Source organism: Spermophilus citellus (assembly GCF_964194105.1).
Source record: "Spermophilus citellus genome assembly, chromosome: 18".
Classification (NCBI taxonomy): domain Eukaryota; kingdom Metazoa; phylum Chordata; class Mammalia; order Rodentia; family Sciuridae; genus Spermophilus; species Spermophilus citellus.
Genome location: NC_138200.1, coordinates 58,036,703 through 58,063,944, shown reverse-complemented (window position 1 = coordinate 58,063,944; position 27,242 = coordinate 58,036,703). Strand labels below are relative to the sequence as shown.

The following is a 27,242-nucleotide window of genomic DNA, read 5'->3' as shown; positions in this document are numbered from 1 at the left end:
CCTCAATCAAGCAAAGGACCTGGCACTGGTGAGTACTCTGACTTGTTCCTGAGTGCATTGGGGGAAGGTGGGGAAGAGTGTGGGAGGGGGCATATCAGGAGGAAGGCCTTGGCTCGGAGCCACCTAGAAAGGGGCTCCACGGAGCCAGGACACCATGAGTATGGAGCTTGGCAGGAGGAGCCTCCAAAAAGGGAGCTTCGAGGTGTGTCACAGCGCAGCGTACAGGCATCCCGGACGCGGGGGCAGTGACCTCCGGAGGACCCAGAACGGAAACAGCCGTCCCACAGGCTGATTGGAGGGAGGCTGCCCAGTCGCAGCCGTGTGGCCGCGGTTTCACTTGAGGAGGGAACTAGACAGCAAGTCGCCACCAGCCACTTGTGGAGTCCCACATCGCCAGCTGGAGCGCAGAGCACGGGACACGCAAGAGAAGGAGGCGCAGAGGACTCGAGACCCCCAGGGCTGGGCACACTCCCCTGTCCCCGGGACAGAAGGCAATCGTCGGAAAAACGGGAGGGAGGAGGCGGTCTATCTGAAATAGTCGCGGGACAGACTGAACGTACGTCCCTCGGAAGGACGCGGGTGAGCTCAGGTCGGTCCCGGGGCGCGCGGATTCCTGGGCGGTGATGGGGGCGATCCGGGTCGGAGGCAGGGGCTGAGCCACTAGCCGGGTTCCTGGAACTCGGAACCGCGTTGGTTTCGTTTCCTCTGCTCCGACGGGTGGAGCTATCATTCTATCTCCGCTCGGACGGGTGGAGCTGTCAGTCTATCTCCGCTCCGATGGGTGGAGCTGTCAGTCTGTCTCCTGCCAAAGCAGGCACTCAGAATAGCGGTCGATCGCTGAGCCGCAGGGGCGCGGACCTGCCGGACCTATCCAAGCAGCCCTAGACTGACAGCTTTAGGCGGTCACTGGGGCGATTGCCAGGATAGCGGGTTTCGGTTCTGGAGGGTGCATGCCCTCTTCCTACACGGGGATCCATTTTAAGGGAGGAAGCGGGGAAGAAGGAAGAGAGAGAAAGAGAGAGTCAGACAGACAGACACCCGCCCTGCCGCCTGGGGCGAGGCCGGCTTCCCGCGTGCCCTTTGCTCACCCCAGAACCCAGAGAAGCCTGAGGACGCTGGCCAGCACCGGCTCCTCGGAGGTGACAAGAGGACCCAAGAACCATAAGGCAGGGCAAATACTGCGGGGGCGGGGGGGGAAGTGTCCTCCAGGCCTCAGAAGTAGAGTGACTTGTGTGACAGACTGAGGACCAACCGATGTGCCCCGTATCACTTGCGGGCTGAGATAGCATAAAACACCCACCGCCGCTGTTCGACGCAGAGCAAACGAACCAACGAACCAACGAACCCGAGGCGATGCGCGCAGGAAGGATCACTGAATTTTTGGTGTTTGACAACATGCACCTGCATGCTTTAGGGTGATTTTCGCGTTCGTGGTGGCCAAGAAACTTATTACATTGGCCTTTACAGACCCGGATGGGTGACAGCCCAAATCGGAGTTTCTGTAGCTGAAGTTTCCAGGAGACTTTCTTGAGGAACTGAAGCCAGCAGGGAAGGTGTTGGCAGCAGCCAGCTTGTTCAACCTCTGCGCTCTACGGAGTTCCTGGAACCCATCAGAAGCGTCTGCGGGGAGGAGGCACTGAAGAATCTCTTGCACAGAGGGTCTCCAAGTTTGTCCCAGACCAAATGTTTGTCTTCAGCAAGCACAGGATTCTTTTCTCTCAGAGTGACCAACATCCAATGGAAAAAAGTGTGGATGGTCCAAAATGGAGCATCTCCTTCCATCCAAGAGATTTCTGAATTCACCATGGTGAGAAGGGCCTCCTTCATCTCTCTTCCTTTAACAGAACAGACATTGAGAAGAGATCCCTTTGAAAGACTTACTTCTGCATTTAAACCCCTGCAAGAGCACCCAGGAAGCCAGCTTCTTATTATCCACCTCTCTGGCTCTCTTCTAAACATGAATGAAAAACCACAGAGCCTGATCCTGAGGCTTGGGATGAAGTTTTCCTAAGGATAGTAGAACAGAAAGAAGGGAAGAATCTGAACTGATGACAGTATTGAGCCATTGATTTAAAGTGATCCTGAATTCTACATCACTCTTCAACTATAGGTTGAACCAATAACCTTCTGTATTATTTAAGTCACTTTGAATCATGTTTGCTCTATTTGCAACTAAAGACAACTGCATTTAGTTATGATTGATAATAACAATGATGACAAACCTCTTTATTCACCTTCAACATGCTGAGTGCTCTGGAACCACCAACTCATGGTGGTTATCTCCATTTAACTGATGAAGATACTGAAGTTCAGGGAGGTTGCAATCAGATGAGTTCCCAAAGTACTTTAAAATAAAGTTAATCTCAATAGCTCAATGGAATAGATAGATAAGATTATCACCATTTTAAAGATCAGATAACAGCTTGGAGAAGATAATTGGCCTAAAACCTGAGTCTGACTTTAAAGCAAAACCAAATAAACAAGCAGCCAGGCGGTAACACATACCTGTATTCTCAGCAACCCTAGGTTCAATCCCTGGTACCAAAAACAAAAAAAGCAATTTAAACCTGGGCACCGTGGTGCATGCCTGTAATCCCAGCAGCTCAAGAGGCTACCTAAGGATGGTAGAACAGAAAATAGGAGGATGGTGAGTTCAAAGTCAGCCTCAGCAACAGCAAATTGGCTAAGCAACTCAGTGAGACCCTGTCTCTAAATAAAATACAAAATAGGTCTGAGGATGTGGCTCAGTGGTTGAGTGCCCCTGAGTTCAATTTCTGGTAGCCCCCTGCCCCCCCCCAAAAAAAAGTGAAACCAAATAAACAAGCAATAGACACACTTTTGTTCTTATTGCCTTAGTTATGACTTCTTGGTCTAGGGACAGAGGTAACAAGAATTAAGACACTCCTGAAAAGACTTATGTATCTCAGATTATCCAACTGTTCCCAGTTGCTAAGCAGATGTCCTCAGGGCCATTTCTTGGGACTTGTGAGGGCAAAGGGCTTTATACCTTCTCAGTTCTACCAGAGACAGAAGCAGGTGTGAAAATATTGCTCAGACAATTGGATTTCCGCTTCCGAGCTCCAAATTCCAGTGGCTTTCTTGCTGAGCCTCATCATAAAACAACATCTCAGCAGTAACCAATCAGAAAGGATAATTGGGGAAATATTCCACTCATAGAAGTGATCATTTTTTTTCAAGTTGAGCACAGAATTTTATTTCAATACAACACGAGAGAAAGACAATGATAATTTTAACAGTATAGAACATGAAATGTTATGGTCATAACATAATGGGAATGTTCTCCAAGTTGAAAAGAAACAGGTAATCCATTATAATTCATCAGAGGCTCCCAAGCTCAGCATTCTGAATTATGTTTATATATTAAATTGATAGTAGAAGGCTGTCGGCAGAAAGAACAAATGTTTGTTCTTCCAGATAAATTCTATGCACAGAATTTCATTTAAAACTCCATAAACTTCAAACTCCAAACACTTTCCAGAATATAAGATTCACAAGAAGAAAAATACCCCGTATGTAAGAGATTCTGTATATCACAATTAGCTGAGTTCAAATATTTGGTTGAATGATACTAAATTTTGTAGGATTTTCATAAGCTGCTCAGTCTTATTGAGCATCAGACTGTACCTTAGGATGAGTAAAGACTGTTTGTTTCCCTTTATATTTAAAAATGGCCTAAGTCCCAAGAGAGACTTACTAAATGTCCATGCAATAAAAATATTTTAGTACAAAAAAATAAATAAAAAATAAAAATAAATAAAAATATTTTAGCACAACATTTAGCAATATAAACTATGCCTTTTTATAAATGAAAAGAGAACCTCCCTCTTAACTGGAGCTGACCAATACTGGGATATATGGGCAGGACAACCTCATCCACCCTGAGTCTTGGCAGTCTGAGGCTGCTGCAGGCACAGAGATCAAGGAAGCATACAAGTTATGACAACCCTAGAACAGTGAAGTAAATAAAAAGTGTCAGGGAAAGTGGCATTTTGAAATATTTTCACCAGCAAAAATCACAGAGATGTAGAGCTGATGCAACCAATCTGGGCTAAAGCCTTGTCTCCTTTCCAGGTTCCAGAACCAACTCTGAAGGTCTCCCTGGCTTCCTGCTTTTGTGATGCCTTCCTTCCCTGTGCTGCACTAGTCTTCTGTTGTATTCTTGCATTTACATCAGCCAACTGCTGAGTGAAAAGTGAATGTATGGTGCACAAGTTCATATAAATATCTATACACACAAAGGTCTGAACAGTCCATACTGTGGTTCCTTTTATAGCCATGTGTCCCAGGAAAAAAACATTCTTGACCACAGCTAATTCCCTTACCTCCTTCAAGTTTCTGATCATTATCAGAGCGAAGCCTACTTTGACCATTATATCTTTCACAACTTGACCACCCCATGCCCCATTCCTCTTCATCCCCTTCATCCTATTTCACTTTCTTTATATCACTTATCACCTTTGAACAGACTAGAACTTAACTCACTATGTTCCCGGTTTAGGATCTGGCTCAAACTAGAATGATAACTCTACAAAGGCAAGAACCTTCATAGTGGTGTCAATAGCTCAAGAAATATTGTTGGGTAACTGAACAATAAATATCTTCTAAATAATTTAGCCACAAAAATATCTAAAATCTCATTTTTAGATTATCTGATCTATAAAACATCAAACAGTGACCAAAAAAATGACTCTGCAAGAAAAGATTCCTTTGGGCTTATTCCATTTTTTACATGCATCTGTTTAGGGCACTCAGAACACATGGCATGAATTAGGATAATCTTCTTAAAAAGCAAGAACTTAATTGGACCAAAGACTAAATGAAACCCTTGATTCAAGGTTTTTAAATATACCTAAAAAATCTAATTCAATTAAATCTGAATTAGAGTATTCCAGTAACTCTCTGTCCCTGGCTAGTCCAATATCATTCATAAATTCAACATAGAGAAGGTGTGGTTTGCTGGCTTATATTTTTAACTATCAAAATAAGTGCAAATGATAAGAAGCAATGATTTAGTACATGAATCAGGACCTGCAGATATATGGATGAGATGTGCTTCTCCACTTTGGTCAGACATCTTAACATTGCACATGTATGTATACATATGTGTATATTGCATGGATAGAGCATTAATTTTATTGTTAGTACTTCATTTAGTTCATTTTCCACAGGCAACCATTACAAGTTCAATGTGAGAGATCAAAAGGGTCAAAAGAAAAAGAAAGAATGTTATCTGCATAGATTTTCTTCCAGTTTGGTGCCAGTACCTGCATTCCAGAGCACACTGTAATTTGGCGGGTGGATAGCAAGCAACATATCTCGGGAAGCATCTTGATTTCACAGCCACTGAATGTCCTGCATAGGTCTGGCATGCTCCTGCATCTCCCACTGAGCTACTCCTGCTGCCACATATCAAACAATGATCTTCCCATTGACCTCAGCAGAAGCTAAGCGCCAGCAATATGGTGAGCCAAGGTTATAGTGGCAGTTTTCCCTGGCCCATTTAACCTCAACAACATCAGCTTTATGTTTTACTAAAACTTGAAGCGTTTGGGCAGTCCTGGAATCCATCTCTACCACCAGCAAATGACATCCATAAGCAATTAAACCTTGCCAGCCCCAGTCCCACTGCAGCCTCGTTGCGGGTGTTGAGGGTCCCGGTGAAGGTGCCGGCCGACACCTTGAAGTTCACCGTGTAGGGCAACGTCGCAGGATCTAGCCCAGGCTTCGCAGCTGGCCGAAGCTTGGAAGTGACCATTTAAATAATAAATTTTACAATAAATGTGCTGTCATGGTGTGAAAAGCAAAACTTCACAAATAAAGCTTAAAGAAACAGGGACAAGTGTTTTGTTTCTAGTTGGGATGATTAAAATTTGCAAACCTGGCAGCCCTTCCCACATGTAAACCAAATTTAAGGTACTGCCCAAGAAAACTCCCAGTAGGAGCTGGGGATGTGGCTCAAGCGGTAGCGCGCTCGCCTGGCATGCGTGCGGCCCGGGTTCGATCCTCAGCACCACATACCAACAAAGATGTTGTGTCCACCGAAAAACTAAAAAATAAAAAATATTTAAAAAAAAGAAAACTCCCAGTAGTATGCTTTGAGATTGAAACCAAATGACTCTAAAGTTCATTTGAAATGGGAATTAGTGGGCATAACCAAGATTTTAAAATAATCTAAAAATAAATAATAGTCTTGAAACTCTAAAAAAAAAAAACTATAAAGGGACTCACCTGTAAGATATTTAAATATACTAAAAACTGGCTGGGGGTATAGCTCAGTGAGTGAGCACATGTTAGCATGTGTGAGGCCCTGAGTTCAATCCCCAGCATCAATTAATTAATTAAATAAATTAAAATTAAAAACTGCAGCAAGTAATATCATATAGGATCTGTTAAGAATACGACAAGGATGTCAAAGGAATGAAAGGGAATATAAATGTGTGTGTTGGGGGCTGGGGTTGTAGTTCGGTGGTAGAGCACTGGCTAGTCCAATATTATTCAACATAGTGAAGGTGTGGTTTGTTGGCTTATTTAACTATCAAAATAGGTGCAAACGATAAGAAGTAATGATTTTAGTACATGAATCAAGTTTCATTCCTAGCCCTTTCTGTTTATTTATTTTTTGTTTTGTTTTGAGGCAGAGTCTTACTAAGTTACTTAGAGCCTCACTCAATTTATGAGGCTGGTCTCAAACTTGCCATCCTCCTGCCTCAGCCTCCCAAGTTGCTGGAATTACAGATGTGCACTACCACACTTGGCAATAATTGCTAATTTTAAAAGTCAAAAACCCTTAAACTGGTAGTACTGGTAGTCATGAAATAAGTTCACTTCAATCGTCATAAAAAAATAAAAATCTGACCAGCATCAGTTGCCATTAACACTGTGTGTTTGCAGCCTTTCACCTCCAGGGATACAGTGAATGATTATACTCTTGACTCTCAAAAATGGAGAAGTGAAAGATAAACTAGAAAGTCCACATTTCAAGGAAAGTGGAAAGAAGCATATATCTTTGTGACAGTTAAGACTGTTCCTAGCTCAGCTTACTCCACATGTTTGAGTTGCCTGCCTGGCCCCTAAATACTTCTGTATTAGTTAGAATAGGCTCATCTGATCAAATAAATAGACCCCCAAATATAATGGCTCACATGCAATAGAAGCTTGGTCCTCACTCACTTCACAGACCACAGCAGATGCTCCAGGCTTGTAGGCAACTCTCTTCCAAGCCATTATTCAGGGACCCAAGATCCTTCCTTCTTGGGGATCCTTCCCCAGTTCCTTGGGCTGCATCCAGCAGGCTGAGGGAGAGAGGTGAACCTGCCTCAGCCAAAGGAGCTCAGGTGTCATCCAGGCACACACCATTGATGAGAACGGGTTACATGGCCACATGGAGACCCAAGGAAGGCTTGGAGCTGTGGTCTTAGCTGGAACGACACTCCCCAGCCTCAACTGCTGTGACGGAAGAGCAGAACAGATTTTGGTGGGCAGCAAGCTGTCTCTACTTTACATGAAAATAGTGAGAGACGCTGAAGCACTGAAATCACAGACACTCTGCCTTAGCAGAGTAGTAAATACACGGGTGGCACTGGGACTTCAGTCCTTTCCTTCTGTTTCTTCTAGGTATGGATAAACTGGCGCAGATCATCTCCTTAGGCCAGCTCATCTACAAACAGTGTGAAGAGATGAAATACTGCCAGAAGCAGTGCCTGCGTCTGGGGAGCCGTGTCCACAGCCTGCTGCAGCCTCTGAAGATGCTCCAGAACCAAGGAGAGAGGAAACTGTCCGCTGAGATAATGGCTGCCCTGAACAATTTCGAAGCTGCCCTGGAGGAAGCTAAGAGGCAGATAGAAAAGTTCAGCAGTAAATCTAATATCTGGAAGTTTCTAAAGGCAGGTGGTAACAAGATACTCTTCAGGGAAGTGAATGAACAGCTGAGAGATGTCTACGAGGAGCTCTCATTGCTACTTCAGGCTGATCAGCTTATTTTCAGGGTCAGCCAAGGAGCATCCTGGGCACAGGAAGATCAGCAGGATGCAGAGGAAGACAAACAAGTCTTCCAAAGCCTACCCCAAAGAATGGGTAAGCTGGTTTGGTTTGGTTTGGTTTTGGGTGGGGGGTGAAATTGGAAGCATTTTAGTCACACTTTCATTTATCAAAAGGAGCAGAAAGGATGAGCCAAGTTTGAGCAGTTGTGTGTTCTTGTGGCTCAGAAATCCTAACATCCTGGGCCCAGATATGGTGGGGGCTGGTGAGATCTGGGTAAGCCAGTGTAGGGGGGAGATGATGCTGATGAGTCTCCTGTGCTTCCTCAGTTTTCCTTTGATGTGATTCCTGAAATTTCAGAGGCTCCCTCCTTCCAGACTCTCTTCCAGGACTCTCAGTGAAGATATAAGTGGTCCAAAAGAAGAATTAAGTATTTAACTAAGCAAACACAAATTTGATACAGCATGCCCAGCCCTGTTCTAAGAATCGGGGATAGAGCACAGAGCAAAATTGACAAAATCTCTGCCCTCATGGAATGTAAAGTCTGCCAATAGAGAGTTAAGTTATTTTATCAGAATGTGATTTAAAAAAAAAAAAAAACATGAAATAAGCCTGGCGGGTTGGCTCATGCCTGTAATTCCAATAACTTGGGCAACTGAGACAGAAGGATGGCCAGCAAGCTCCAGGCTAGCCTGGGCAATTTAGTAAGAACTTTTCTCAAAAGAAAAGATAAGAAGGGCCAGAGATAAGCAGGCACGATGGTGCATGCCTGTAATCCAGCCATTTGGGAGGCTGAAGCAGGAGGATCATGGGCTTGAGGCTAGCTTCAGCAAAGTAGAGAGGTCCTAAGCAACTTAGTGAGACATTGTCTCCAAATAAATGAAATAAAATAAAAAAGGTTGGGGATGTAGCTTCATGGTAAAGTGCAACCAGAGTTTAATCCCCAGTTCCAAAAACAAAAAAGAAGGGGGACCAGGTATGTAGCCCAGTGGTAAAGCACCCCTGGGTTCCATCTCCAGTACTGAGAGGAAAACAAAAATCCATAAATCATAAAGTGGGGTAATGAGATGTAAGGTGAATATGGATGAAGAAAGAGTGGTCAGGATGATGGGATAATATTTGAATGGACATCTTGAATAAGGAGAAAGAGCCAGTCATCAGAGATGTGGAGAAAGAGCAATTTGGGCAGAGGAAACAGCACACATAAAGGTCCTGGGGTAGGAATAGATATGGCATGAGTAGCCAAATAGCTGTATGGCAAGGAAGAGCCCCAAGGCCAAATGCCTTTGATGTAGTAGGTAAGGGAGAGAAAATAGTACCACATAAAAGTAGGGAAATAAAACAGAAAATACAGGAGCGAGGACAGGAAAGGCCATGGGGCCATGAGAAGAAATTAAATTTTATTGCAAGAGTCATAGGAAACCAGTGAATGGAAGTCCTTCAACATGGCCTGTCATGATTTGATTTGTAGTGAAAGAAAATCACTCAGGTCACCATATGGCAAATGGACAGGAAATGCCTTGAAGGTTGTATTACCCAGTTACTGCAATTAATGATGCTGTACAACAAACCCCATAAAACTCAGAGGCTTCAAGAAATAGTTATGACTGGGTGCGGTGGTGCATGCCTGTAATCCCAGCGGCTTAAGAGACTGAGGCAGGAGGATCATGAGTTCAAAGCCATCCTCAGCAATTTATCGAGGATCGAGGACCCAGGCAACTTGGTGAGACCCTGTCTCAAAACAGAATATATATATATATATATATATATATATATATATATAAAAGGCTGGGGATGTGGCCCAGTGGTTAAGAACCCCTGAGTTCAATTCCTGGTACAAAGAGAGAAATAGTTATGAATTCCCCCGTTTATGGGTCTGCAGATCTGTTGCATGTTTCCTGATCTTAGGTGGGCTTGGCTGTGCTTGGCTCCAGGCACCAAATCCGGTTTGGGTCTGCTCTGTGCATCTCATTCTGGAGCCCAGGCTGAAGGAGCAGTGAGTACCTGGGAAATGTTCTTCTCATGGCAGAATTGCAAGAAGGAAACCTTAACTAGGTTAGCACATTTTAAGCTTCTACTTACATCACATCTAAAGCAAGCCACATGGTCAAACCCAGCGTGGAGCTGGGGAAGTAGTTTGCCCGCTCTGATGCTATGGCAAGGGTGTGGGTATATACTACCTCTACCTGGGACTGAAGAATTAGGACCTTCTCTACTGGTCAGAACGGAAGTGTGAGCCCAGTTAGAAGCCCAGTGTGAGCCCAGAAGAAGGAAGAGAGAGGAGGCGTGGAAACACATGAGGCCTCATTAGGGATCTTGCACAGATCCTGGTGACATGAATTCCAAACCCTTCCCTCTGGTAAGGATTGTGTGCCAAGAAAGAGAATGAGGGGGCTGGGGATGTGGCTCAAGCGGTAGCGCGCTCGCCTGGCATGCGTGCGGCCCGGGTTCGATCCTCAGCACCACATACCAACAAAGATGTTGTGTCCGCCGAGAACTAAAAAATAAATATTAAAAATTCTCTCTCTCCTCTCTCACTCTCTCCTCTCTCACTCTCTCTTAAAAAAATTTAAAAAAAAAAGAGAATGAGGAAGAAAAATACATATGGCTGAACCTTCTAGGTGCTCCATCCCAGAGGAGTAACAGTTCCACCACCTTGATATGGAAAGCGACCCGTCCCCTGTGGAGTCAGCAAGAGACACCAACCAGGACAATCCCGGAGACCTGCCACCAAAAGGGGTCCTTTTCTGAAATGAGGGAAACTGGTCCCCCAGCTGAATTCCTGCTATCAAGAAGGGCAATTAGCAGCTGGGGTGGATGGGGATGCAAGGATGGTACAGGGAGGCCGCCCTGGCTGGAGGGCGGGCGTGGCTCTAGTCTTCCTAGTCATCAGTGAGTGTTGATCTGCCTCCTTGTGGGGTCAGGAGACAAACAGGAGTTACAGAGTTGAGGACAGGACTTACTTCCAGCTCTTGCCTTTAAATATTTATAGTGTTATAGCTCTCGCCTTTAAATATTTTTTGTACATCAACATAGTACAAAATTCAAAAGGTACAAAAAGGACCCAGCGTGAGAAGTAAATCTCCCTCTCTCCATGACCTTAAGGAGCCCTGTTGGCTTCCCTAGTACACAATCTCACTATCTACCAGTTTCCTGATTAGCCTTCCAGAGATGTCGGTACACAGCATACTAAATACACTTTCTTGATTCTTTTTTTTCAATGAGTAATCTTGAATATTATTCCAGAGAGATACCCACAGAGTTCTCTAGTATACATGGACCAGGTATATTTAAGCAGCTCCCTGATTTGTTTGTGTGTAGAGATTGAACCCAAGAGTGCTTTACCACTAAGCTACATCCCCAGGCCTTTTTTTATTTTTTATTTTGAGACATGTTTTCACTAAATTGCTTAGAGCTTTGCTAAGTTGCTCAGGCTGGCTTTAAACTGGCAATCCTCCTGCCTCAGCCTCCCAAATTGCTGGAAGTACAGGTGTGCCCCATGGCACCTGGCAGCAGCTTCCTTGATGGACATGTAAATTGTGTTCAATTCTTCACTATTATAAATAGTCTTGCAATGATCATCTTTGTATGTATTTTAGAAGAACTTTAGGAGATACTCCCTTTAGTGAAATTACTAGATCTCTTTGCTAGGTCAAAAGCTATAGGCATTTTTTTTTAAGAGAGAGTGAGAGAGGAGAGTGAGAGAGAGAGAGAGAGAGAGAATTTTTAATATTTATTTTTTAGTTCTCGGCGGACACAACATCTTTGTTGGTATGTGGTGCTGAGGATCGAACCCGGGCCGCACACATGCCAGGCGAGCGCGCTACCGCTTGAGCCACATCCCCAGCCCCCTATAGGCATTTTTGATATTTTTATTTATTTATTTATTTATTTTGTGTGTGTGTGTGTGTGTGTGTGTATGTGGTGCTGGGGATTGAACCCAAGGCCTTGGGCATGCAAGGCTAGCATTCTACCAACTGAGCTATGTCCCCAGCTTGGCACTCCCTGATTTGTGTGTTTGTTTGTGTGTTTTGATAGAGGTTGCTAGATTATCCTCTGCAGAGGTTAGACAAATGTCACTCCTACCAACAATGGATGAGATTGTCTCTTTTTCCATAGTTTATATGAGTATATATTTTAGGATAGATTAGGTTATGCAACTCACTATCTTACAGAAACAAGTCTATTCCTCTTTCTCAGGCAGAGTCCATAAGACCTTCAAGGTGACTTTCTTCCTGTGGGCATGCTTTTAGCAACAGGCACTGACTTGCCATTCCCAGAGCAGCCAGGGAGGAATCTCCTCAGACTCCAATGACATCCTTCCCCTGGGAGGTGACACAGGTCTCTCTCACTTCCTTTTTTGGCCACAGCCAGACCTCAGGGCACTTCCTGAGTTCCTTGAAGTAGAAAGCTGAATATTGGTGAGCAGTACTATTTCCTACCACAATGACTATGATACGTAACTATCTTGATGGCTTTATGGCATATTGGTTTTGAGTAGCATGTTTTTCTTTTTCTAATCAGAGCTTGTATTGTTGAATATTTGTTGCAGAAAATGAAAACATTAAAGCTTCACTGAGGAGGTTGGAAATCAACATGAAAGAAATCAAGGAAACCTTACGGCAGTGTAAGTTGTCAGGAGCCCTGTTACAACCAGCTGTTCCCAAACTAGAAGCCACCTGTCTACTAGAAACTCCAGCATCCCCCTGTCCCCGCCCTGCTCCGTTTTCGGTGCTGCATGGCTGGAAGCAGCCCACAGTTTTGGGGGTATGGCCACAGGGAGCACAGCTTTCTGTCCATTTGGATTCTTCCTGACCAGCATTCCTGTCCAAATACTCAAAATTCCCTCTGTGAATAGCATGTATCTTAATCAACCACTTATTACTGAAACACGTACCTGAGGTGATCAACTTGTAGAGAGAAGGTTCATTTTGGCTCACAGTTTCATGGTCAATTTGGCCCCGTTGTTTTTGAGCAAGGCAGTCCATCCTGGTGGGAACATGTGGCAGAGAAAAATTTTTCACCTCATGGATAAGAAGAAAAAAAAGAGGAAGAAACCAAGGTCCCACAATAACCTAAAGTTTCTACCTCCCAAAAGCAACACCCTGGGGACCAAGCCTTTAACACATGGGTCTTTGGGGGACATTCCATGTTCAAACTATAGCAGCCTCAAAGCTTCAATTCATTTGCTGAATGTCCAACAAGAAATTAAAGTCAAATTTGAAATGCTCATTCATTCATTCATTCATTCATTCATTTATTCAATAAAACGGTGAGAATCTGCTTCGCCAGAGGCTGTGCACAGCTCAGATGTGGTGAAGGAAATTGCCTTCAGGAAGCTCATGGCTTAGGGCAGGAGGAGGGTAGAGGAAAGAGACTGTGAACACATGACAGCAGTGTAGTTACTGAGCTTGAACTGTGTCTCTAGTTATCAGGTCAGAAATGATTAGACAATGACGCCAGGTACCCCAGTGTCGAGCTGTTTGGCAATAGGAGGAGAGAAAACTCTGAGACGGGAGAGACAAGAGTTAAGGCTAGAAAGACAGGCAGGATGGAAGAGGAGGGCAAGAAAGTACTGGGAGGGACCCTCCTCCTTCCCCTCCACCAGCTGGGTCTCTACAAGTTAGTCAGAGGCAGATTCCCCTGTGTGGAGTCAATCCACGGTGTCAGCCAGAGCTGGCTCTGGTGTAGAGCTTCCCACTCATGTCCCCACTGTGCCACTTCCCTTGGGATACCTTCCTTAACTTACTGGCTGTGCATCTCCTTCTGTCTCAGTGCTGGGCTCAGACTCATCAAAACCCATGCAGAAGATCCCACAGGACCAAGTCAAGGAGATTAAGAAGGAACAGCTTTTAGGATCCCCATGGATCCTGCTGAGGGAAGACGAATTCAGCACACTCTATAAAGGAGAGTACCATAGATCTCCAGTGGCCATAAAAGTATTCAACAAACCCCAGGCCAGAAGCATTGGGTAAGTCATTTTTTATGATTTTCTTCTATATATCAATACTTATTCTCATTAATTCACCAAAAGGTGTATTGGTCCCATCTCTAGATGGGAAAATGGGACCCAAAAAGGTGAAATGACCTGCCCTCTACTATTAAGGAACAGAGTCTAGACATAGCTCCATGGCCACCACGATTTTACCTATAGGTCAATTTTATTTGTGGATTTATGTATTTTTTAAACTTTTGTTTTCTCTCAGTCCTTTTTTTTTTCATTTCTCCATCCCCTCCACAGACAATAATTCCAGGGTTTTATTTGTATGTGTTCTTGTAAAATGTATGCTTTTATTATTACGTGTATGCATTTGTAACTTTTATAAATTGTAGTGTGATAGGTCTGTTGCCTACTTTTCTGAATTTGTTCACTCAGTGTCCTGGTACCTGAAGTCCTGCCATACTGACTGCTCTTCATGGTATCAATTCACATTTTGACTATTTTTATTCTTAGGTGGGAACAGTATCTTTATTTTATTTTTATGTGGTTCTGAGGATCAAACCCAGTGCCTCTCGTGTGCTAGGTCAGCACTCTACCACTTGAGCCACAATCCCAATCCTTGAGTATTTTTATTTTATAAATTAAATTTTTAACTAGAAAAAGCTTTATGTTCATTTGGTCCAAGTCCTGGGAGCCCTCCTCCTTCTCCTCCCGCTCTCCCTCCTCCTCCTCCTCCTCCTGTATTAGAGATTGAATCCAGGGCTGCTCTACCACTAAGCTACATTCCCCAGCCCTTTTTATTTTTATCTTTTGAGACAAGGTCTCACTAAGTTGCTCAGGCTGGCCTCAAACTTGCAATCCTCCTGCCTCAGTCTCCTCAGTTGCCAGATTTAAGGTTTTGTGCCACCATTCCCAGCAAAAATATTTAATTTTGACGACATCCACTATACCAATATTGTCTTGTATAGTTTATATTTTCCATGTCACTCCTAAGAAATTATTGAGTGACTTAAGATCACAAAGATTTACTCTATTTTCTTCTAAGAATTGTATAGTTTGGGATCTTACCTTTAAGTCCAGGATATATTTCAAGTTAATTTTGATGAATTGTGAGGGGGTAGTCATTCAACTTAATTCTTCTGTGTGTGAATATCCTTTGTCCCAAGACCATTTTGTGAAAAGACTGTTCTTTCTCTATTGAATGGTCTTGGCACCCTTGTCAAAAATCAGTTGACAGGGGCTGGGGTTGTGGCTCAGTGGTAGAGCGCCCACCTAGCATGTATGAGGCAGGGTTCAATCCTCAGCTCATAAAAATGTATAAATAAAGAAATAAAGATACAGTGTCCATCTACAACTAAAAACATATTTTAAAAAAAGCAATTGACCACTGGGGTGGGGGTGTAGCTCAGTGGTAGAGCTTGCCTAGCACACTTGATGCCCTGGGTTCAATTCCCAGCACCACAAAACAAAGCAGTTAGCCATAGACTTATGAGTGTATTTTTGGATTCTCCATTCCATTCCGTTGATTTAAACGTGTGTCCTTATGCTAAAATGGCACTGTCTTGATTACCATAGATTTATAGTAAGTTTTGAAATTGAGAAGTATGAATCCTCCAACTTTTTTCTTTTCAAGATTGTCTTGATTCTTATGGGTTCTTTGCATTTCTATCTGAATTTTAGGATCAGCTTGTCAGTCTGACAAGGCATGGTGGTGCACACCTGATCCCAGCAACTTGGGAGGCTAAGGCAGGAGGATCACAAGTTCAAGAACAGCCTGAGCAACTTAGCAAGTTGCTCAAAATAAAGAAATAAAATGGCCTGGAAATGTAGCTCAACTGCAAAGCACCCCTGAGTTAAAAAAAATTAATTAATTAACTGGGATTTTTGATAGGCATTATATTAAATCTGTAGATCAATTTGATATTATTAAAATTTCTGAACCATGAACATGAAAAAAAGATTATTGTACCAACTTATTTTATCAAAAGAAAAAGAAAAAAATGAGGAATTTCATTTTACCTGGAGATCAATTTGCAGACTGTCACCATCTTAGACATACTAAATCTTCCCATCCAAGAACATGGTATATCTTTCCATTTATTTAGATCTTTTTAAATTCCTTTGAACAATGTTTTAAATATAAAGATTTCAGGCTACAAGACTTGGACTTCTTTTATTAATTATTCTTAAGTATTTTATTCTCTTTATAGTATTTTAAATGAATTTTTTAAAATTTTATTTTCAGATTGTTTATTGCTAGCACATGGAAATACAACTGATTTTTGTAGGCTTTGGACCTTCCCTGCACCTCTGGGTTCAATCCTCAGTAAAAGAAAAAAACAAAAACAAAATAAAACCCTTATCATCTTAGTTTGCCCAGGAAAACCTTATTGGTCATAAAAATACAATTGTACCAGACTGTTTGAAGTGCCAGTTAGCAAGTCCCATTATTCTGTTCACAAGCACTGTAGGGACTAATTCTGCTGCCAAGTTCCTCCAAGTACTACATGCTGCCATCAGAACTGAGCTGATTACAACACCCATTTTTCCTGTAATGCAGGGTGTTATAACCCCAAAGGGATGCTGATGATACCTCACCCCCACCCCACGTGCACACTATATTTATGCTCTTCAAGGGGGCCTCCAGTTCTGAAACCCTCATTTCCCTTTTCACCCTCATAGAACCGTGAGGCATACCTTCAATAATGAGATCAGAACAATGAAGAAATTTGATTCCCCCAACATCCTGCGTATATTTGGGATTTGCATTGATGAAACAGGTAAGCAGATTTCTGGTTAGCAGGTTTGAGGCCCTGGATCATACCTCCTGTGTTTTAATGTGTTGCATTTTTTTAAGAACAGCTGAGAGGGTGGGATCTACGACATGCGGTTATTTTCAATGCCAGTTGTGGGGGATCTCAAGATGCATGCTCCCATCTTCTTTCAGGAGAGCAGGGCTTTAGCCCGAGTATTGGTTTGTGTTATGTGCCCTCGTCTCCTCTTGGCAGTCCACTAGGAACACAAAGAGTGCTTGTTCAGCTGCTGGTCTGGGTGATGGGTACATTTTGTTGCTATAAAACATTACAAATTTGGGGCTGGGGTTGTGGCTCAGTGGTAGAGGGCTCGCCTAGCATGTGTGAGGTCCTGGGTTCGATCCTTAGCACCACATAAAAATAAGTAATTAAATAAAGGTATTGTGTCCATCTACAACTAAAAATATTTTTTTAAATAAATAAATATATTTTATTTAACTGGATATATAAGATTAAGAGGCACCATCTTGAGAACAGGAAAGGATTTTTTAAAACCAATAAATAAATTACATTCAACAAGAAAAGGTGGGGCTGGGTTTGTGGCTCAGCGGTAGAGTGCTAACCTAGCATGTATAAAGCACAGGGTTGGATACTCAGCACCACATAAAAATAAATAAATAAATAAAAGGTATTGTGTCCAACTACAACTAAAAATATATATTTTTAAAAAGAGGTGTTTATATCTGAAGTATGATATATCCTTAAATGTTTTTCTTCATATAACACTCAAACTTCCAAACTGCCTGGAAAGTATCTTCTAAAATATAACTCATACTTTAAGTCATAAAAATAATGGCCAAGAAAAAAAATCAATTTAAGACAAAATTTATAGTTTATATTCTTAATATCCTTCAGTAAAAGAAAGAAACAAAAATTTAAAAACCCTTGTTACCTTAGTTTGCCCGGTCATAATCATCAATAATGAGATCAGAAAATAAAAATAAAAATAATATAAATAAAACATAAATGTAAATAAAAGTATCAATTGCCAATTTATTAAAAGTAAATGAACTATATATATGCACTCTGTAGGTGCTGAAAATCTGATATATATATTTAAAAGTCACTCTTGGGAGACAAAGATCTGGAGGAGGAGGACTCCTGATCAGGGTCGGCACTCGCCCTGGCTTGCCTTGCCTCTGGCCAGGCCCCAGAGCCAGGGAGAAGACCCACCTGATTGAGAAGGCCAAGCTGGCCAGGCGCCACCTGCATAAAGGCTGTGACCCGGCAGGGCGCCAAGCTGTCCAAGCAGGAGCACAACCTGCTCAGTGGCCTACAAGAACGTGGTGGGGGCTGCAGGTACGCCTGGGGGGTTATCTCGAGCATTGAGCAGAAAACCTACATTTCCAACAAGAAGTTGCAGCTGATTAAGAACTACTGGGAGAAAGTAGAGTCAGAGCTGAGTTCTGTCGGCACCACGGTCCTAGAATTGTTGGATAAGAATTTAATAGCAATGCCACCAATCCAGAGAGTAAGTCTTCCATCTGAAAATGAAGGGCGATTACTTTCAGGTACCTTGCTGAACTTGGTGACAATCGGAAACAAACTATGGGTAATTCCCAAGGAGCTTACCAAGAGGCATTTGATATAAATGAGAAAGAGATGCAACCCACACACCCATCCATCTGGGGATGGCTCTTAACTTTTCTGTAATTTACTATGAGATCCTTAATAACTCAGAGCTTCCAGCACCCTGGCTAAAACGGCTTTTGATGAGTCCACTGCAGAACTGGATATACTGAATGAAGACTCCTGCAAGGACAGCACTCTCCATGCAGTTGCTTAGAAACAACTTAAGCATTGTGGACATGAGACAGTGCAAGAGAAGAATGTGATGCAGCAGAAGGGGCTGAAAACTAAATGCAAATAGGGTATCAACCCTCTTCCCTCAAGAAACCTTCTTACATATCTCCATTCCTTATTCCAGTTGGATTTCCTATAGCAAAGAAACCCATTCATGTTTATAGTCTTTTTACACTGCAGCTTTGGGAAGACCTCATTCATTGATTTGCATTTGTCTTGGCCTTCCTGGTATGCAGTTACTGCTATAGAAAAGTATTAATAGCTTCATTTCATATAAACATAAGTAGATTTGTAGTTCTGGTATTCCCTTTACTATGTAATAGAAGTAGCCTATTGCTACCAGAATACAAGCATTGCTTTTTTTAAAAAATACTTTTAGTTGTATATGGACACAATACCTTTATTTTATTTATTTACTTTCATGTGGTGCTGAAGTTCAAACCCAGTGCCTCACATGTGCTAGGCAAATGCTCTACTACTGAGCCACAACCCCACAAGGATTGCTTTTGGCAAATGAAAGTGCATGTCATTTCTTATACACTAGAAAGGGGAAATAAAACTACACAAGTCCAAGTCTAAAACTTTAGTCCTTTCCCATCCAGATTTGTGCACATGTGAGAGGGTACCCAGTTTGTCTGGTGATTGTTCTTTAGAGAGTTGAACCACTGTTGTGTGTTGCTAATAATTGACTACAGTCCCAAAAAAGCCCTGTGAAAATGTTATGTCCTCTGTAATCACAGGGTAACATAAGATAAAATTACATTTTATAAAACAAAATAAATAAATAAATAAACTCACTCTTTCTAACAGTATCTAAAATATTGCATCTTTGGTGACACACCTGAAAACCATCAAGCATTTTATTTCCCTGGTTTTCATACTCCAGCAGTTAGTTCTACCCCTTTTTATCCATTCAATATTCATCCAGTACTTGTTTGATTTTGTTTTGTAAATATACTTAGTTATATGCCAACACAAAACACTGACAATACTCCTTGGTAAACAAGGAAATCCCCAAATAGTCCAAGCCTACAGCTTTGTTCCCAAAGCTAGGCACAGGTAAATGATAGATAGAAAGAAAGAAAAAAAAATCAATGGCCCTCATTGATGCAGTCAGAATGCTCCTGAGAGTCCACAACTGTTTGAGAATTTGCTAATGAAATCCTGAAGAAAGTTGCAACAGATCGCTCAGATAAGTATCAGAGAATAAGTCTTTGATAATCTATTTATTGCCAAGATAACTGAAAACACAAAAGCCTTTTCATTAGATGTCAATTTCCTTTTCCTGTTTCTCTGTTTCTTCCTCATGTTTTTTGGAAACTTTTTAGGTCTTTCTCTCCCTCGTTTGATCTGAATGGCTATTACTTTGAGACCCCTTTCTATTTTCTAAATCTTTATTTACTGTAGAATTTGTCTTTTCTTAATTCTGTTTGCCTCCTCTTGGCTCCCTGCTTGTTTTCTGTTGAAGGTAGTGATTTCTCTTGAGTGCTCTGCATTTAAAAGTTTGCTGCGAATCAATATGTAACCACATGATTTACATGCAATAGGAAGCTGTGGGTTGCACTTGGGGCATGGTTTCATGGCCATCTTCACTTTCTTGGCTCTTAACTGCAGACATGTCCCTCTCTTTGGCAGTGGTGGCTTGGGCTCCTCCCCTAGTACCTCAACAGCCAGGCCTCTGCCCACCCATCTCTCCACGTTCTTTATTTTTTAACGTGGCTGCAATTCCCATTTCATCCCTTCTGGAAGTTTCTCCACATCCTCAGGCCAACCTGATTTCAAAACTGAATCCCAATGTGAAGAGTTTCAGTGATTCTTATTCCCCTGGGCGATGGCTGAGGTGACTGATTCACCCTTTGTGTGGGGACTCTGGCATCTCCAGCCTAGGACCAGAGACCTAGACTTCTTGCCTGGGTGCCCCTCTCCAGCCCCTTGCACCTGTGCATTATTCCTTCTACACATACATACTAAGTGCCATGTGAACAAAACACACATTTCCAGCCTCCTTGTGGCTTCCAGTTGGCTGGGGAAGACATATCTCAAATGACTACTCAAATGTAAAATTATGACCTCCCAGACACTATGAAGAAGAGCGAATGCTGGAGGTATCTGACTCAGAGGTCAAAGGTTGGGAGAGAAATGGGGCTCACCGCAGATCTGTGTCTTGATGCAGAGAAGAGGAGATGTGGTCTGCAGGAAGCAGGAGCTCCGAGTGGACCTTCATAGTGTCTGGTTCCTCTCCTTTAGTGAGTCCACCTCAATTCTCCATCGTCACGGAGTACTGTGAACTGGGGACCCTGAGGGAGCTGTTGGATAAGGAGAAGGACCTCACCTGTGGTGTACGCATCTTCCTAATCTTGGGAGCAGCCAAAGGCTTGTACAGGTACCCGGGGTGAGAGGGGGTGAGAGGGTGTAAATACACTTACTTTTTGAAAAATCTAAATAAACTGGGTGTGGCATTGCTCACCTGTAATCCCAGCAATTTAGGGGGCTGAGGCAGGAGAATCAAGTTCGAGCCAGCCTGGGCAACCTAGTGAAACCATGTCTCAAAAAGGGTTGGGGAGGGGTTGGGGATGTGGCTCAAGTGGTGGCGCGCTCGCCTGGCATGCGTGTGGCCCGGGTTCGAGCCTCAGCACCACATACCAACAAAGATGTTGTGTCCGCCGAGAACTAAAAAATAAATATTAAAAATTCTCTCTCTCTCTCTCTCTCTCTCTCTCTCTCTCTCTCTCTCTCTCTCCTCTCTCACTCTCTCTTTTAAAAAAAAAGGGTTGGGGATGTAGCTTAGCAGTAGAGCACACCTGGGTTCAATCCCCAGTACAACAAAACAAAACAAAATAAAGACATTAAAATTTTAAAAAGAACACTTTATATCACTACCATAAATCAAAAGCCAGGATCACTTGCCACAAGTTAGTGACCACAAATGAAACCAAAGGCTGTAATTAAATTCTGGCTGGATGAGGCTGGCTGCTACAAGCTCCATGATACAGACCCACATCCTCTGTCCAAAGGAGGTTGCAGCTGACCTAGAGAGGGGTTAAGGATACCCAGAACCAAACTGAGACTATTTCCTTGGTGTAATTAGAGTGTAAATAATTGAAAGAAAGAAAATTTTCTCCCCATGTAATCTTGCATGCCCCTATATCCCATACTTTGGAAATACTGTCTTAGCTATTTATTTTAAATCAGCTTTTTTCCCTCAACTCCCAAAACCTAGTGGAATTTGTGGCAAGGGAATTTGTGACACTGTTAGTGTCACATCCAAATGCTTTCTGATCTTCTTTGCCAGCTCTGTAGTTCTGTTCTGAATTTATCATGCTTTGCTGCTAAAAGCCCAAGGCTGCTGGTTATCTGTAGGCACTGGAGTCCATTCACCCTTGTATGTGTGTAGTGCTGGGGATTGAACCCACGGTCTTACACATGTTAGGCAAGTGCTCTACCACTAAGCTACTCCCCAGACTTTTTTCTTGTGTCAGGATCTTGCTAAGATGCTGAGACTGACCTCAAACCTACAATTCTCCTCCCTCGGCCTCCTAAATCACTGGGATTGTAGGTGTGTACCACCGCACCCAGCTCCCTTCACTCTTGTGAATAACTGAAAGTGCCCAGGAGTTTGATAGCCAGCCATCCCAATCCATAGCTATTGACTGACTGGCGTGACTACGAAGTCCCAGCTCCTTTGCCTCCTGTGGGACAAATCCTGAGGCATAATTATGATCAGATTGAGCTGTGGATGCACCTGAAATCATACAATTTTGCTTGATTTCTTCTTCCCTGTCCTGTTTCCTCCATCCACTCACCAGTTTCTCCTGGGAGCCACTTGTCCCCAGATCCTTGGCTCCTAATGTACTTCTGCGAGAACCTGATCTAAGAGAGACACTATGACATCTTCCCAGCTGGAACACAGGGGCTCTGTGAATCCAAAGCATTTGTCTATAAGTTGGTGGGAACCCTAGCTTCATATTCTGTCATAACCACAAGGGTCCCTGGCCTGGTGCAGCCATCTAGTCCTACCTCTGAGTGCTTTGATCTTCCCGGTACCCCCAGCAAAGTATCACAGAGCCTCCTTCATCCTTCTCTACCTAAAGTGACCCTGGTGCCAGAGTGCACACACTCCACAGAGCTGTTTACACCTGCCTGTCCAATGCATTCCAGCTCTGCTGTGTACTCACAGCATACATTGTCAAATCTCACCTCTGCATCCGGGTTCTCTGGGCTGTCCACTGATTTTTACCAGTGAGGAAGGCATGGTACTGGACAGCCTTGTTATCTCAGTAATGACTGTCTCTGCAACGGCCATTAATGCTCCCTGCCTTTGGTTGTCTCAGGCTACACCATTCGGAAGCACCTGAACTCCATAGCAATATCAGCAGCTCGAGTTTCCTGGTAACTGAGGGCTACCAAGTGAAGGTGAGCACACCCTTCATGGGCTCTTTGAATGAGTCAAACCTGCACGTCTGATATTAGGAGAGGATTGCAAATGTCTCAGGAAGGTTGTACTGCTTGTTTCTCTCCTCAATTTTGTTTATGTATGTATGTGTCTGTTTATTTACTTATTTATTGCAGTGCTGGGGATTGAATCCAGGGCCTCATGTATGTTAGGCTGTCTCCTTAATTAATTTAATTTAATTAATTAATCTATTTATTTTGGCACTAGGAATTGAACCCAGGGGTGCTTAACCACTGAATCACATCCACGGCTCTTTTTTTTTTTTTTTTTTTTTTTTTTTTTTTTTTGAGACAGGGTCTTGCTAAGTTGCTCAGGGCCTTGCTAAATTACTGAGGCAGGCTTCAAAGTTTCAGTCCTTCTGCCTCATCCTCCTGAGTCACTGAAATTAAGGAATGTGCCACCACACTGGGCTTATTTTATTTTTTAACAGTGTAGATCATGGATTTTATTTTATTTTTCCTTTGTGTGTGTGTGTGTGTGTGTGTGTGTGTGTGTGTGTGTGTGGTGCTGGGGTTTGAACCCAGAGCCTTATGAATGTGAAGCAAGCACTCCACCAACTGAGCTATAGCCCCAGCACTCTCATATTTTTATTGGTGCTTTATAATTAAATGTAATAGCAAGATTTACTGTAACATATTCATATACGTACACTCTCCCTTTAATTTTAGAAACAGAGCTCAAATCCCCCTGGCAGTACAGCTTTCTGTGTGGCCACAGCAGAACAGATTCAACTATTACTTCCTGTTCCGATGCTTGCTTTACCTCACCACCCACTTAGCAGGGATAGACCAAGGGTCATTTCTCCTTAGATGCCTAGATACCAACACCCACAAGGGAACCTTCTTGGGTTCAACTAGTCTAGACTCACAGGACTCTCATGGGTCACACTTGGCATTCAGTTTGGCATTTGCCATTTGGCATTCAATTTGCCAGCAATTTGTTCTTGTGGAAGTCCCCACCCCAGTGGTCCAGGAGATATTGACTTTGTCATGTTGATTATGTGGCTATCTGGGCCTAGAATTCCATAATGTTAAGGAGTCAATATCTCTTAAAACAATTCTGCAGACAAACCTTCCAAGGTCCCTTCAAGGGACAAGCCAGTTCCCAGTTATAAGAATTGCTACAAAGCACAACATACCTATCAACTGTTTATAGTCCTCTTACCCACTAACCAATATCCAAAAGCAGTTTTCCACTCAGCAATCTTTTTTATCATCACAATGTTTTTTATCATCAGGAGCATAAGTGACAATCTACCTTTATCAGGTTTTCAGGGGAACAGAGCTAAAAAGTTAACTGAAAACCCACCATGGTAGATTTTACTCAGAGAAGGAAAGGATTTTGTTGACTCATTGTCTACAATTCCCAAATGCTAAAAGAATATTCTATTTGTCAACCATGGGTGGTCATCTTTCTTTGAGTCTTATGAGTGCAAGGGACAGCCCTGAATTAACAGAAGACAAGTCCCTTCTGCCTTTCACATACCTTTCTTCTTCCCAAAGCACTGTGTCCCACACTCTCATGGTCCTCATCCTGCCTGACTGTAACACATGCTATTCAGCCTTTCACCTCTGGTATCTAGCATGGGGCTGGATGTCAGATGACATCATGCTCAGCAAACATGTGAGCAAGTCTGTGTGTCTTATTCTTTTCCTGGCATTGCCCCTAGATTTGAATACGTGGCTGACTTTGGAGCTGGCAGCCTTCCGCACACCGATGGTGCTAATGGCAGGTGTGCATAGAACAAAAACATACACTCCCATTAATTGTGCTGTGGCTTCTTTAAGAATACCACATGACCATGCAGGGTCAAAGAAGATAAATCACTCTTGTCATATAAAAATCCAATGGAAGTTCATAACCCACTTGAATCAATCTGTGAAATATGGTATATTAAGAACTATGTAATGTTTTGAACAACCAACAATAAAATAATTAAAAAAAAATCCAATGGGACAGGCTGACCACCCTATGTGGGCAGATAGAACAGAGGGGTTTCCCCCATCATTTTTTTATCTGCTTCTGGGAGAAAGCAAACCATGTGGTAGCTCCATGCACCCCCCTCCCCCATATCCTCAGTGAAACTGAGTCCTTAGCTGAGAAGGTCCTGTATCTAACATTGTTTTATTAGCAACAGCTTTAACTTACCAAGTCTTACAGGTGCTTTATAACCATCACCTCAAGTAATCTTCACTGCCATCAGGCTCATATTATAGAGAAGAAATCTCTATGTGCTTTTTTTGGTTCCTGCATTATGATAAACTCAACTTTGATGCTAGCCAATATAGTAGCCATACAGTCAGTAGATACCATTGGAAATAAATCCCTCAAGGAGAAACCATACCGGAATAATCAAGTGTCACACCAACCCCCTACCCTGTACCCTCCGTCCAAGATCTTGCTGTTTCTCTCTGTCTTTAATACATCTCTCTAGCTTGCAGGATTTGAATTGAGTAAAACACAGACTTCCATCAGTCGGGAAACTAAAGGGAATAAAGCAGAGAGAGTCAATTCTACAGCTTATGTCTCACCTCAGGGACTGGAAAATGTGTTCCATAAATATGACATCAAAGCTGAAATATACAGGTATGTGCACATTCTCCTGCAGATTCTAACTCAGATTAACAGAACAAGCAAAGTCCAAGTTGAACTCCTCTGAGGACTCTCTTATTGATAGTCCTCAGAGGAGTTGGGTGGTAATCAGAAAATTCACTTAGTTTCCTGAAAATGGCTAAAGGGGCATGGGAAAAGGAACTTAGGGTGTTCCTTGGTTTTCTTTTAGCTTTGGAATCGTCCTCTGGGAAATTGCCATGGGGAAGATCCCATTTGAAGGTGAGGAACATGAAGGCTGACTCTGCTGGTGTTGGAATTGGGTCCCCTTACAGTGAACTAGAAATTCCCCCCCAGGCGCTCCCAAGAACTATTTTCTCCACTGGGGAACTGCTGGGGCTGGTCAGTGGGGGCTCTTGTTTTTGACATACTTGAAGTTCCTGCTTCTGATGCCAGCTGTCTGCATCCAGAGAGATATGGGTATGAGTGCCAAAACAATTTTTTAATTTTTTAAGCCTTTATAATTTCCATTCCAGGCTACAACTCTAAGGCAATTTACCAGCAGGTGGTTGTGGACCGGCAGCAGGAGCCACTGGGTGAAGACTGCCCTTTAGAGCTGCAGGAGATCATTGATGAGTGCAGGGCCTATGAGCCTTCCAAGCGGCCCTCTGTTAATGGTAGGGTTCTTTCTGGTGTAAAGAACATAAGCCACATGCTTCACATTTGTGAAAGATTTCATTTTCACAAACTCCACCAAGGGACATTTGGCAATGTCTGAGGCATTTTTAGTAGTTGCAACTCAGGGGAGGTAGAGTGGAGTGTGCCGTGGCATCTACATAGAAGTTAATCCAGAAAGAGAACTTGCTATCACAAAGGCTTGGGTGCAGATGAGAGTTCCTGCCCCAGCCAGACCAGGGGTATGCAGTTTCTACACAACTGTGCAGTGTAGACATAATATCTGTGTTTCTAGCTTGGCTCTGAGTTCTCTGCTTTGGTCTGACTTTCTGTTCATTCATTTACAGAAATCTTAGAGAAACTGTCTACCTTTACTTAGTTGTATCAGAAACCTAAACCAAGGAGTCTCTGGACAAGAAGCACAAACTGGACATGTCTCTCTCTCATATCCTTTGGCATCAAGCTACTATGGGTGCAAGGAGGCAGTACTTCTCTATTACAAATAGAAACCATTTGTAATTCCAGTCATACAGAGCACATCCTGCTCCCAGTGGTTTTTCTAAAAATATGCTTCTGACTGTACCTATAGATGATCTGCAAAACTTGATAGATGATTTTCTGCCTATGCCTCTTGACAATGGGACTTTGCAGCTCCTTGCATTGAGAACTGGAAATTTGTTCTGTCTGAATCCGGGATGTCACTGTGACTTGATTCACTCAATAGAATGTGGAAGAGGTGACAGTATGCAAGTTCCAAAATTGGGCTTCAAGAGGCCTTACAAGTGCTCACTCCCTTTCTTGGAACCCTACTCAGCCATGAAATTGGGTTAGCAAGCTGGATAACTGGAGACCACATGGAGCACAGACAAGCTGTCCCTGCTAAGATCATATTAAACCAGCCTGGCAACTGACCCAGTTATATGAGTGAGCCCAGGCAAGACCAAAACCACCCAGCTGAGCCCAACCCAGATTTACCATTGACAAAATCATGAGCTAAATAAATTTTTTA

General features: G+C 42.9%; 1 protein-coding gene and 1 pseudogene across 3 annotated transcripts; both read left to right on the top strand.

The window, feature by feature from the left end:
- Nucleotides 1-88: 88 nt before the first annotated feature.
- MLKL (mixed lineage kinase domain like pseudokinase) lies at nt 89-27,242 on the top strand. 2 transcript variants are annotated; one of them, XM_081275317.1, is made up of 11 exons: nt 89-579; nt 7,636-8,094; nt 12,551-12,625; nt 13,774-13,969; nt 16,622-16,719; nt 20,803-20,938; nt 22,887-22,968; nt 25,443-25,594; nt 25,791-25,840; nt 26,095-26,235; nt 26,581-27,242. In XM_081275317.1, the coding sequence occupies exons 2-11, from the start codon at nt 7,638-7,640 to the stop codon at nt 26,610-26,612; spliced, it is 1,419 nt and encodes a 472-aa protein (XP_081131443.1). In that variant the 5' UTR covers nt 89-579; nt 7,636-7,637; the 3' UTR covers nt 26,613-27,242. The 2 variants fall into 2 exon arrangements, with proteins under 2 accessions (XP_081131443.1, XP_081131442.1); XM_081275316.1 differs by having other exon boundaries at nt 89-589.
- LOC308637294 (14-3-3 protein theta-like) lies at nt 16,824-18,538 on the top strand (annotated as a pseudogene). The gene is made up of 2 exons: nt 16,824-16,828; nt 17,938-18,538. The product of its transcript is annotated as a 14-3-3 protein theta-like (transcript).